At 45.6% G+C, this 13,385-nt stretch overlaps 1 protein-coding gene across 1 annotated transcript; it reads left to right on the top strand.

The window, feature by feature from the left end:
- Window positions 1-971: 971 nt before the first annotated feature.
- LOC138633919 (uncharacterized) lies at window positions 972-10,269 on the top strand. The gene is made up of 8 exons (XM_069720450.1): window positions 972-2,318; window positions 3,785-4,057; window positions 6,023-6,274; window positions 7,329-7,499; window positions 7,597-7,728; window positions 8,617-8,783; window positions 9,676-9,948; window positions 10,032-10,269. The coding sequence occupies exons 1-8, from the start codon at window positions 2,081-2,083 to the stop codon at window positions 10,206-10,208; spliced, it is 1,683 nt and encodes a 560-aa protein (XP_069576551.1). The 5' UTR covers window positions 972-2,080; the 3' UTR covers window positions 10,209-10,269.
- Window positions 10,270-13,385: the final 3,116 nt, after the last annotated feature.

Below are 13,385 nucleotides of genomic sequence, written 5' to 3'. Positions count from 1 at the left end.
CCTGCTGGTGCGGAGGGGAGTCAGGATTCTGAACGACTGAGACTAAAATAAATGAAATAAAATAAAATTGCAAATTAATAAAAGAAAGCAAAAGAAAAGACAATTAGATTACATTTAATTAAATAAATAAAAATGTAATTTATTTAAATTAAATTAAATGCAATTAAATTGAATGAAGAAATGCATTCAATTAATTATTTTTTTTAAAGAATTACTTTTAAAAACATTAAATTAAATACAATAAAATGTAATACAGTTAAAGTAAATTAAATTTAAACTTCATTCAATTTTATTTTTGGTGCCTTTGACTTTCTTTGTTCTTTAATAAATACATTTTAATATGTTGTTTTTTCAAGGACCTTCTCATTATTATTTATCCGGTTTGTTGTTGTTTGACAAATGTTAGGAAGATTTTCTTAAAAATGTGAACTTTAATTTTTTCTGAAAACATTTTGGATTAAAATAAATTAAACACTTTTTAAATGTCAGTTGGTAACATTTCTTTCTTTTTTTTAAGATAAATGTTTTCCCTAATAATTGTCTTTTCTTCCTGTTTCTTTCACAGCTCACAGTGATGCTGTCTGCTGTTCAAACTGATAATTATTTTTAAAATGAAAAGTTTAACTTTATACTGCAGGGTTTTGTACTTCCTGCGTTTCACCACTAGAGGGCTCAGAGGAGGCGAACCTTTGACTTCCTCCTGTCCTTCCTCTTCTCTACTTTTTCTCCTTATGCCCTTTTTTCCTCTTCGTCTCTCCATCTTCCTCCTTTTCCTCTCAGTTTTTGCTTTTACTCTTCCTCCCCTTGTTCCTCTCCCTCTTCTTCTCCTCCCTCGTTTCTTCTGAACGTCCCGCTTCTTCTCATTTTCTTCCTTCACTTTCATCTTCATCTTTTCTTCACTTTCATCTTCATCTTTCCTTCTCTTCTTTGAAGTCTCCTTCCTCTCTTCCCTTTTCTTTTCCTCTGTTCTCCACTTCTGACCGGTTTCATGTCCTTTCCTTTTTCCTTCTTCCTTTCACTTCCTCCCACTTTTCCTCCTTCATCCTCTCTTTGCCTTAATTTTGTATCAACAGTCCTCCTCTTCATTTCTTTCCTCCTTCTATTTCTCTGCGTGTCAGAGCCTGTAGACAGAAGGAAGTGTGTGTGTGTGTGTGTGTGTGTGTGCGTGTGTGTGTGTGTGTGTGTGTGTGTGTGTGTGTGTGTGTGTGTGTGTGTGTGCGTGTGTGTGTGTGTGTGTGTGTGTGTGTGTGTGTGTGCGTGCGTGCGTGCGTGTGTGTGTGTGTGTGTGTGTGTGTGTGAGGTGGAGAGAGAGAGTCGGAGGACAGATAAAGGGAGGAGGAGGAGGGAGCGATCAGACTGAAGCTGAGCAGCAGTTGAGCTTCTTTCCTCGGAGCTGTTGGACAAACTAAAGACAAGAAGAAGAGGAGGAAGAGGAGAATCTGTCACCTTCCTCACCAACTCTCAACCTGAAGCGGCTCCACAGAGGAACAAGGAAGGGGGAAAAAAAACCCACCAAAAAGTTGCATTTCTCTGGAGATTATTGGATTTATTTTTTTCCAGAAGAAAATCCGAATAAAGAAGAGAAAAAGGTTTTGGGTGTGAAATCACAGGATGTTGGTTTGTTTTGCGTCCGCTCAAAGAAAAGAAGAAATAAAAGAGAAAACGGATGAAAAATAATGACGGAGTAACAGCAGAAAACAAACACAAGTGGGACTAAAAAAAAAAGGGGGAAAAAAAAGAAAGAACAGGCGGACGAAGGGAGGCCAGAAAAATCCATCTGACTGATCTGTTTTGTTTTTGGTGATTTGAATAAATGATTCTGAAAAACAGAGAAGAAAGAATCTGAAAAGAGTCTGAATTTACAGACAGAAAAGTTTAAGAAGCAAAAAAAACAACAAAGGAAACAAGTCAAACAGTGACAGATTGGAGAGGAAATAAAATAAAAAGAGGAGGAGGAGAAAAGGATGAAACAAGACGAGAACATTTTTTAAAACAAAGACAAACCAAAAAAAAAAAAGAGAAAGAGGAAGAATTTCATCTGAAGAACTGAGAGGAGATTTGAACCAGCAGCTGACTGACGATGCTCCCCCCCCTCCTCTCTCTCCTCTCCGTCCTCGCCCTCCACCCGGTGGGCGCCATGGCGCCGGCCCGGCTGGAGCGCTGGGTCCGCTCGGGCCTGCAGTCACTGCAATGGGACCAGATGGACCGCTGCCTCCGCACGTCCTCGCTGTCCGAGGCCGAGTGCCGGCGGCTCGCCCACCTGTCGCTGTCCGCCGTGGCCGTTTACGTGTCGGAGCCCCGCGCCGCCGCAGGTAGGGGTCAAAGGTCACACGTCACACAGGTACCCTGCCAGAGTTTATACAGCAACGGTAACATGTCAGAGAGAATTCAGACAAACCAGGGACGCGGTTAAAAATCCAAATCAAAGAGTTAAACATTCAGAAAATATGATCAAATCTGTTTTATAATAAAGAAAAAAAATAATGATTCTAAATTTAAATTTACTGTTCAATACCTTCAAAACCTGTCAAACAGGATCAGATCCGTCATCCATTAATTTAGCATAAATCTTCAAAATGTTGTTTTCGAAAAGCAATGTTAAAATCAGAGGTAATGATAAAATACATGTGTACATCACAAACACAGTTTACATGGTAGAATATAAGTGCTTGCATTGGATGGATGGATAAATAAATAAATAGATAAATACAGTGGATTAAAATCAAGAATGATTACTGAAATCAACCTGTAATAAACTGATAAAAGTAAATAGAGGCGGTTGTAAAATGTTGTCACGGTGCTGCTGATTGCAGTTAAAGGCAAAGTTATGAAATATTTAATTTCATATTTAATTTTAATTATTTTAATTTTATTTAAGCGGATCTTTAAACCTTTTTGGGGCGGTGGCACCTCAAAGGTCAAACCAGGAGGTCAACGCACATCAACGTAACGCTGCTCATCAGGAACGTCTTCATCAGGCTTTAAATAATAACAATAATAATTATCAAATATTTAATTTAAATGCAGGTCGGAGAGGCGGAAAAAGAAATCTGTCAACTCTGAATGTAAACGTGTCCAAGTTAATGTCCACGGTCCCATCAGCCTCCTAAATCTACTAAATCGATTTATAAATCAAACAGACTGGACCGAGAGTTGTAGGAGGAGCCTGTTGCCGTGGAGACACAGTTCAGGTGGTTCACAGCGAATGTTTTACCTCAGACGCCTCAGAAGGTCCCAGTGGAACTCGGTGTTGACAGTCTGACTCTGGGGGATGAATTCACGGTGATACAAAGAAAACCCACCTTGTGTCCCCTGACCTCATGCGCCTTCTTCGGTCTTGGACAGTGACGCTCCGCCCCTTTTGAAATGTTGAACGTCACTCAGAAACACCTCGCCCGGCTCGTTGTTTCATCGCCGTAGACTTTCTGAAGCGTTTCAATGGTCTCTGTTCACCATTTACACAGTTTGAACCAGAAATCTGATGTTTCTCTGCCACAGTTTTAGGTCTGCGGTGAAATCACTAATGTTCACGTACCAGCGGTGACGTTAACGTGTGGAACTCAGTGTTGAACTCTTGAATATTTCCTTATGAAGATTGTTGCTTCCTGCTGTGCATCGCTGTGCTGCATTCAGGAACAGTCCGGCCATTATTTCAGTTAAATCACCAGCTTCAGTGCAGACAGACACTTGGCCACGTTAGGTATTCCAGCATTTATAACCACCAGGTGATTTCCTGCCTTTAACAGCAGCAGATCCTCCAGGTAACAGGTTCTGAACCCTCCAGGTCCGTCAGACAAGGTTCTGGCCATCCTGCCGGACTCCTCCGGTGGGGTGGCGGGCTCCAAGCTGCGGGGAGGTTTCGGCGTCGGTACGGCGCTGAACGGAGGGGAAGGGCCCCGCCGGCACCAGCAGCCTCTCGCCGCCCCCCCGGCCCACGACGCCGTGCTGGTTCTGGATCCGAGCCCCGGGGAGAACTTCGGACACCCGGTGGTCCTCTTCTACGTGGACGTGAACGTGACGAAGAAGAGGTGCTCCCACATGGACGGCATCTACCTGGGTGAGTCAGCGCCTGGATGGACTGCGGTGTCACGGTAGATGAGGTCACTAAGGTGGCACTGCAGGGGTAAATTCTTGGCCCACTACTTTTTAAACTACACATAAAAACGTTTATTTCTCCTCATTATCACTTCACTGTGTGTTTTTACAGAGATGACACAGTTTTATTTGCCCCAACCTGGCCACGGAGGTCCCTGTACGAGGACCAGACCAGTTTCTAGCCGCTCGGTCGTACTGTGATTTAAACGGATGAAGAATTGTTGGGCTTTTATTTTTGACAGTCGGTTACGTATTCTCTGATGTACAGTTGATGAGACGGAAGTAAAGAAGTCTGGAGATCAAAGGTCTGAACATAAATGTTCGTCGTCTTCAGGTCTGAAATATAAAGTGAGTGCAAAAGTCCCTTAAAGTGCAGTACCACAGAGCGTCACAAGGGGCTGGCTCCCAAAAAAAAACTTCTGATTCCAATAGAGTAAAAAAAACCATAAAATAAGATTCACAGATTTAACAACGCTGTAGTATCAGAACAGCTAAATAACAACAACATAAGGCCAAAAATCACATTTTTAAAATGATTAATGTCTAATTTTCCATCATTGTAATGCGTATATATGTAATAAATGTTACGTTTAACATTATAAAACTAAACTTATATTCAGACAAAGGGTTTTCGTGTTTGTTTGCACTTTTCTGTTAAAATTTTTCAAACATTGATGTTTTATTTGTGGCTGTTTTTTCTTTTTCTGTACTTGTAAAGTGTCAGCACCGAAGCTGCAGGGTCGGTTAGGACTCAAAAATAATATAGAACTGTAAAGTAATGAAATTAAATGGCAGTTTCTGGGACTTTTTTGGGGGGCCAGTTGGTCCTTTCAGCATTGCTCTTGCGTACCAGCAGTGGGACACGAACCACAGTTTCGGAATAAACGATCTACAACAAGACTCTTAAGTAGTCCTGAAAGATTGTTCGCTGTAAACAACAAACTTGTGTAAGTGGCTTCGGAGAACTTCACGAGGCGTCGGTTGTATTTTGGTGAAAGGCTCGACGATCAAACGTTTCTACTTTTAGTGGCGACACGTCGCTGCGGATAAAAGGCCAAACGGGAGAGCAGAAGAAGAAGTGTTTCCAAAGTGCAGAAATAGTCTGAAGAGACTTGAAGCGTGTGTTAAAGTGCAAGTCGGTGACCCCCCCGCTGTGAGAGAGGTTAGGGCCAGATGTTAGGTTGGATTTGGCCCCGTGTTACACGAACACACACACACCTGTCAATTATTCATACCGGCTTCACCGGGCCCCCCTGCTGGGTGCTGCAGATGGATCGTGGACCGGTGACTTTCAGAGAGAAACTTTCTTTAGACCTCATTTAACCTGCTGAGGGCAGGAAGGAAGAGAAAAAGGAAAAGGGAGAAGAAACATGCGAGACAAAGTAAAATCTCAGGATAAAAGGAGGTAAAGTGGAAACACGAGCAACCAACCGTCCCGGAGGTTCCTGTCGCCGCTTCAGGTCATAAATCTCTCTAAAACATAACCTGCCACCATTTTAGAAGTTCGCAGAGGAAGACGCAGTCAACGAACTGGTGTTTTATATCCTGCCGATCCATCGCGTGGACCAACTCAACTCAACATCGGGCAAAAGTCGTGGATAGTCGATGAGCTGGTGCTCAAAGTGGATCTAAAAACACTGCAGGCTTTTTGTTCGTTAGCTTTTCCATGTGTGATTAACTGAGCACTTATTACAAAGTGATAAACAGAATCAGTCGGGTTTCTGACAAGCAACGTCCAAAAGCCCGAAGGCTGATCAGTGTTTAAAAAGGTTTTAAACAAGTCTTCAGTATTAAAGGTCAATGTTTTGTTGACCTTGAATGAATCTCCATTTCATGATGTCACATTTTGACCTATAAAGCGGTTCTAGTTTTAATCCGGTTTGACCTCCCGAGTGTTCAAAGTTTGCGTCTGTCTGCGTGTCTTCAGGTGAGGAGTGTTTGACGTTGGCGCTGAAGGGTCGTTGTCAGAACCAGCTGAAACGTCGCCAAGCCGGGCCGGAGAGGCTGATGGGAAACGGCCGGCTGGCGGGTGGGGCGTTGCGCGGCGGTGCTGTCCCCGCGAGCGGCGGCGGCGGCCGTCTGGTGGAGCGCACCATCGGAGGGCTCTGCGAGGTCCACTTCCTCCCCCTGGTGGTCGGAGTCGGCGACAGCAACATGACGCAGAGACTCAGATGTGTTGGTAGGTCGAAATTTTTTTTAATTTTCTTTCATTAGGTCCAAACAGAACGCAGCTCACTCCTTCTCCACAAACATGAAACAGCTGGACGGCGTGTTGCTTTTAATGGTTGTCCGATTATCGCAAACGTAGTATCTCAAGAACACGTTGTGTGAATTTCTTCAAATTTGGCAGAAATGTTAACTTGGTCTTGAGGATGGACTGGTTCGAATTCGGAGGTCAAAGGTCACTGTGACCTCACGCCCCTCCCATTCATTTGTTCAGCTCTCGTGAACACGTTATCTCGGTGACACCGTCACAGAATTTCTTCAAATCTGGTACTAAGGTTAACTCGGTCCCATGGATGAAGTGATCAGAATCTGGTGGTCACTGTGTCCTCAATAAACATGTTTGCTGCCTCAGCTCAGGAATTTATGCACTAATTATGACAAAATTTCCCACAAACGGAGGGGAGACGTTGAGCATATTCCACATGTCGTCAGATCCTGAGTTGGTGACGCTAATCTTGGGTATCCACATTGAAACTGTGCTGATTGTATAAATCTTTAAAGAGTCAACTCAGAAGGATCAAACTTGCTGATGATGTAAAGGAAAAAGTCAGGAGAGCCATCGGGATTCATCCTCAGGAGACCTTCAAGTTCGGTGCCAAACTTCAAGGTGATCCACTTTCAGCTTTGTGTCGGAGCGCTTTAGAAGAGGAGAAAAAACAAACAAATTTGGAGTCATGTAGTCGTGGGGAAACCGGGGTTGTTAAACTCCACCTGAATCCAATTCTGTTTCCTCCTTCTGGTTGGAGAGAAAGGGATGCCAGGACCACCCACACCTGCAGCCTCTGCCAGCAGCCTGGGCCTCATGAGAAACCCTGCTGGGAACACGTTATCTCCCGGATCAGACCACAAACCCACGTCTGGCACGCTGCAAATATGTGAAGATGAAGATAATTGTTGACCCTTACAACGTGTCAGAACTCTGCTGTGTTTACAGGTTGTGTTTACAGGTTGTCTTTTAGCCTTTTTCTGTGATATCTTCTCCTTGTCTGAACCGTTTCCTCCCTCAGACCACGTGGAGTTTGCGAGGTGTCCTCAGCCGCTGCCCATGAGCTCTCCGAGTCTCCCCGTGTCGAGCTGTGAGCTGAATAAAAACACGAGACGCTGCCACCAGCAGCCTCTCGCCACTCACCTCTCCTGTCGGCTGTACCAGACCTGCGACCACGCCGTGCTCATCTCAGGTCTGATTCAGATTTGTTAGTTTGGAGACTGTGTTTGAGGTAAAGTCTCCAATAAATTAATATAAGTCGGTGTGAGATGTTTTGTGTTTGTGCGCAGGTGGCTGGCAGCAGCAGATGACCTTCCAGCATCACGTTCAGAATCTTCAGAGGTTTTATAAAATGCTGCGAAACAACGGCTTCCACAAAGATCACATCAAGACCTTCTTCGCCAGCAGTGGACAGCTGCCCGGTAGGACACACCGACTGTGTGGGACATGTTCGTAGACTCCGGGTCCGAAAAGTCAAGCCAATGCGGAAGAGACGTAAAGCTGCAATACCACCGAGTGCCATTAGAGGTTCTTCCTGATTTCGGAATGACCCGATGCCTACCGTAAACTGTATATAAAAGTGTTGGTAGCTTCCAGGTCTGAAAAATGAGGCTAATGCAGAAATGCCTTAAGCTGCAATACCACCGAGTGCCACTAGAGGTCAGCTCCAAAAAGCCTCCGGCTCCATAGACTCCCACTCAACTTCTCTCATCAAATACAAAGTCAATAAAATGTCTCCAGCAGTTATCTCGGTGTTGTTAGCTAAAGTCACTCCTTCTTATTAGTTTTCTGGAGGTCCATCTGAAAATAATCCCTTATTCATTAGAAAAGAAGCTTAAAAAAGACCTGTTTTTGGGGGCGTGTCTGTTTGATTGACAGGCCTGTGGGGAAGTCAGGTTACAGCTATCGGTGGGCGGGACGTAGTATCGTCAGGTTTCCAATCAGATCAGTCAGATCCACCGCTGGCTCCTCCCCCAGCTTGTCCAAATATGGTCACTTCTTGCTCCAAACTGCTCCAAACTAGCAGAAATGGTGACGGACAGAATCTGAACTGGAGGCTTCATAATGTTCACAAACCAACAATGACATCACTGCTGGTTGATGGTTGGTTTTACAGAGTATGTTTAACAACAGTTGGCCAGAAATTTAGATCTAATAAAAACCTGATTTTTTACAGCAGATGAAGGGAAGCTGTGTGTGAGCAGGTTAAATAACACAGTAAAACAGTTAAACAGCAGAACTCCAGCAGACGTTGACCAACTAACTTCACCCGTAAACACGTCTCCGTTCCTCCATCTGTTTCCCTTCAGAGGAAGTCGAAGGTGTGTACTCGGCAACAGAGAAGGCGGTGATCCGTAACCACGTGTCGTACGTCTGCAGGAAGCAGCACTGCGCCGACACTCTGGTTCTGTACCTGAACTCGCCGACACGCAACGACGGCACCATGCTGTTGTGGGACGCCAACCTCAACGGCATCGTAAGAGCGACACACACACACAGACTTTGGACTTTTCAGTTTGTTCTGAACTAAGATATCAGGTGTGAAGGTAGCTTCAGACCACAGTCCTCATCAAAGGACCAAAACTAGGTCCAGTCAAGAGAGGCGGTGAAAACGCTTTTGGGATGGTTTGGACTTTTTGAGTAATTACAGGAAAGTGAGGCAGGTTATTATCGCTGAAGCAGCAGCGGGAGGATTTTATTGGAATTTGGTCCAACGAAAGGAATCGAAACTCACAACGATGTGGAAGTGACTTTATCACGTTGACTTCCTGAGTTAACACTGCAGACTGTATGTAAAGCTGTTCGTAGCTTCCAATGCCGATGCAGAAGTGCCTTAAACTGAAATACTACCGAGTGCCACTAGAGGTCAGCTCCAAAATTCCTCCGGCTCCATAGACTCCCATTCAACTTCTCTCATCAAATACAAAGTCAATAAAATGTCTCCAGCAGTTATCTCAGTGTTGTTAGTTAAAGTCACTCCTTCTTATTAGTTTTCTGGAGGTCCATCTGAAAATAATCCCTCATTCAAATAAGATTAAAAAAGACCTGTTTTTGGGGGTGTGTCTGTTTGATTAACAGGCCTGTGGTGCTGTCAGGTTACAGCTATTGGTGGGCGGGACATAGTATCATCAGGTTTCCAATCAGATCAGTCAGATCCACCGCTGGCTCCTCCCTCAGCTCGTCCAAATATGGTCACTTCCTGCTCCAAACCGCGCTGAACTAGCAAACATGGTGACGGACAGAATCTGAACTGGAGGCTTCATAACGTTCACAAACCAACGATGACATCACTGCTTTGACTGCTTTGAGCTTTGACTGCTCTGTGCATGTTCCCGTGTCTGTCTCTAACTCGTCCTCTGTCCTTCCAGGCCGACCTGAAGGAGCGGTACTCGGTCAACGAGCTGCTGGCTGACCTGGCCGGCTGCAGGGCGACTCGGGTTCTGCTGTTTGTGGACCAGAGCTACAGCGGCGTTTTGTCCAAGAGGCTGCGAGGCTCCCAGAAACACCTCAACGTGGTCCTGATCCAGAGCCAGGCCCGGCAGAGCCACGCCCTCCAGAACCAGAGGCTAAACCCGGTCTGGGAGGATAGTGGCTGGTCGTTCGTCGGTCCGGCCACCTGCCTGCTGGACCACCTGGGGAAGGTACCGCTTCATGCCTCAGTTTGGTTTTTCCTTCTTGCTCTCCTCAACGATCTAATCTGGTCTTCCTCCGGCGGCGTTTCCAGGGCGCCGGGATGTCCCGCCTCCTGGAGCCGTGGGCCGGCCTTTTGAACGTGACGCTCGCCGGCGCCCCCTGCAACGCCACGCCGCCTCTGACGGATGGCGAGATGCGACGCGAGTACCAGGGCTGCCAGAACCTGCCGACGGCCCTCTGGCACCAGAAACACCGGAGGACCAACTGAGAGAGAGAACGATGGACACACACACACACACACACACACACACACACACACACACACACACACACACACACACACACACACACACACACACACACACACACACACACACACACACACAATACACACAAATGTGTCGGTGGGTGTGGGTGTGTGTGTGTTTTCTGTCCTAACTCTGAACTTACACTGTTACCGTGGCGAAGATAGCTCATCCCAATGGGGGCGTCCTCAGCACCATGTGACCAGCGTGTGTGTGTGTGTGTGTGTGTGTGTGTGTGTGTGTGTGTGTGTGTGTGTGTGTGTGTGTGTGTGTGTGTGTGTGTGAGTTCAGGGAGAGGACAACCACTCTCAGAAACCAGCGCTCACTCATGCTTGGGTCAGTGTGTGTGTGTGTGTGTGTGTGTGTGTGTGTGTGTGTGTGTGTGTGTGTGTGTGTGTGTGTGTGTGTGTGTGTGTGTGTGTGTGCGCCACATCTCCTGGGCACTTTAACATTTCAGATCCAATCGTCTGCCTCTATTTCAGTTTCCTCTCTCGATCTCGTCTAACCTTCCTCTTCCTCCTCTTCTGAACGTGTTCCACTCTTTCTGCCGACCTCGGCTCCACCTTCCTCCTCCTCTTCTTCCTCCTCTCTGCCGTCACGCAGTGAAAACCTGAATGCTGAGATAATCAGCAGAACTGACAAACACTAAAAAAACACCACGTCTAATGGACACTTTGAAGAAAACGTGAACGAAAACCAGACTGAAACTGAATTGAACAGGATTCATTCCACTTTGTTTCAGCCTGCTGTGTTTCCATGAATGTGTCTGCTGTGTCTCTGGCATCAGGCTGAGATCCACTAAACAGAAAAACCTCCAGCTCCCTGCTGTGGAGTCTTTTCGTTTTTACCACACCAAAAAAGTATTTTTGTTGCAGGAAAAGTAGACAATAAAAAGCATTGAGCTGCGTTTCGTTCACTTCAAAAGTCGGGTTTCCTCGTTCCAAAACAACTCATCAATACGAACCGTCAGTGAGGTCATCGTTGGTTTGTGAACGTTATGAAGCCTCCAGTTCAGATTCTGTCCGTCACCATCTTTGCTAGTTCAGAGCGGTTTGGAGCAGGAAGTGACCATATTTGGACGAGCTGGGGGAGGAGCCAGTGGTGAATCTGACCGATCTGATTGGAAACCTGACGATACTACTTCCCGCCCACCGATAGCTGTAACCTGACTGCCCCACAGGCCTGTCAATCAAACAGACACGCCCCCAAAAACAGGTCTTTTTGAATCTTATTTTCTAATGAATGAGGGATTCTTTTCAGATGGACCTCCAGAAAACTAATAAGAAGGAGTGACTTTAGCTAACAACACCGAGATAACTGCTGGAGACATTTTATTGACTTTATATTTGATGAAAGAAGTTGAATGGGAGTCTATGGAGCCGACCTCTAGTGGCACTCTGTGGTATTGCAGCTTAAGACACTTCTGCATCTGAACCATTTTTCAGGCCTGGAACCTATGAACACTTTTATATCCAGTTTACACATCGGATCGTTCCAAAATCAGGAAGTGTGCCGCTGTCGAGGCGATGACATCACCATTACTCGAACCTCATAAATCTGACGGAAGATGTCGACACTTTGTGACAGAATAAGACGAGCGAATGTTTCGAGTGTTTTCTTCATCCGAGCACCCAAAACTGAAGCAGCTGCAACGTGAAGCGGTACTTCGTAGTAAATTAAAATAGGAGAAAAAAATATCCTGGCAGTGATTGTCAGTGGTTCAAACAAACAGCCAACACCGTCATCTTTTAGAGAGGATGGTTTCTATTGAGCTTCACTGTCCTTTGACCAGCAGCGTGTTCACACAACCAAACCAGAAGTAAAGCAAACATTCGGCTTTAAGTCAACGATCGTATTAACGGTTTATTTGGTCGTCACCATAAAGTGAATACAGGAAATCGTCCTTTTGTTTTTTTGGTCTTTGGTTTGATCTCAACAAGTTTTCATAAATGGCACCCGGAGTTTAAAATAGAGACTTGACACTTAGCCGTCGTGTGTGAAGTCGGGAGGTTAAAGATTTAGAGGTGCAGGACTTTTAAAGGAGGGAAAGATGGAGAGACACGGCGACACATCCAGGAAATAAGAGACGGAGAAGTTGGCTGGCAGTGATCATCATGATTAAGACATGAAGCACTGAGACTGCCCTCCCCGCGACACAGACCGGCCATGGCATTTTAATAAGGGCACCGCTCAGGCACATGAAACATGCACGGTATTAACCCGTCCTCACACGAACAACGTGCACATGGTCCTCCACCGACTTCTGTCTCTACGTGACCCCGCCCCCTTTTGCTGTGGTTTTTTTTTTTGGTACAGATACGTGCTGTTGTTTTATATTAGAGATTTGTTTCATGCAAAAGACGGGAAGTTGCGGTTTCGGAGCAAAAAGTTGACGTGTGCATATTCACAGTTTGTGTAACGATGTGTACGAGTGTCATTTAGCTCCAGTGTTTCTAGCTGCATGCTGCAAAATCACAACGTGTAGTCAATAAAGTGATTTTAGAAAACCAGCAAAGTTCATGAGATTTATTTTGTCTGTGCTCGAAGATCTGAGAGGGAAACCCGGCCGAGCAGCTGTTAGATTAAACCTTTGTGAGCTTTAGATCGCAGATGTTTTGCAAGAAAATTTTAAAAAATCCAGCGAGAGTTCGTGTCGTCCGGTCCCGACGTTACTGATGTTGACAGTTCAAAGTCCCGTCTTCAATTTTTACTGGAAATCTTGTTAATTTTGCTGCTTCACCACAAAGACGGGGACGGTAGGACGTGCAACTCCGACCGGCTGCAGCTCAGTTTGTTCTCCAAACATGAAATCGACAGTAAATTTCCACGTAGGTCCGTCGGTAGCGCTTTAAAAAAAAAAAAAAAAAAAAAGCAAACAACTTCGACACAAGTCGTTGTTTCCGAGACGCCGTCCGGGGTGAAACCATCTGTTGTCCTGCGCCCTCGGGCTGCTCGTATAGTTTTACTCCCGAACGGTGACCTTTGACCCCAAACGCTTTCAGCCCATCCAGGATGTTTTCACCAAAACAATCTGTAACACGATCACCTCGATCACCTTCCTCCTGCTGCAGACGAGCTTTCACCCGGACGTCGGTAAAACGCGTCGCGAGCACGTTTGGTACCACATTCACACGCAGCGA

Source organism: Brachyistius frenatus, unplaced genomic scaffold (assembly GCF_029030835.1).
Source record: "Brachyistius frenatus isolate BFR_SWC_R1_liver_20210118 unplaced genomic scaffold, ASM2903083v1 Contig_241, whole genome shotgun sequence".
Classification (NCBI taxonomy): Eukaryota; Metazoa; Chordata; class Actinopteri; family Embiotocidae; genus Brachyistius; species Brachyistius frenatus.
The sequence above is the reverse complement of the archived record's forward strand: the minus strand, read 5'-3'. Positions and strand labels throughout refer to the sequence as shown.

Bases quoted from the DNA above. Each gene is read 5' to 3' on its own strand.
- LOC138633919 (XM_069720450.1), top strand. From the start codon at position 2,081: ATGCTCCCCCCCCTCCTCTCTCTCCTCTCCGTCCTCGCCCTCCACCCG. The intron at 7,500-7,596 runs GTCTGATTCAGA...GTTTGTGCGCAG, and splicing joins CCACGCCGTGCTCATCTCAG to GTGGCTGGCAGCAGCAGATG. The intron at 9,949-10,031 runs GTACCGCTTCAT...CGGCGTTTCCAG, and splicing joins TGCTGGACCACCTGGGGAAG to GGCGCCGGGATGTCCCGCCT.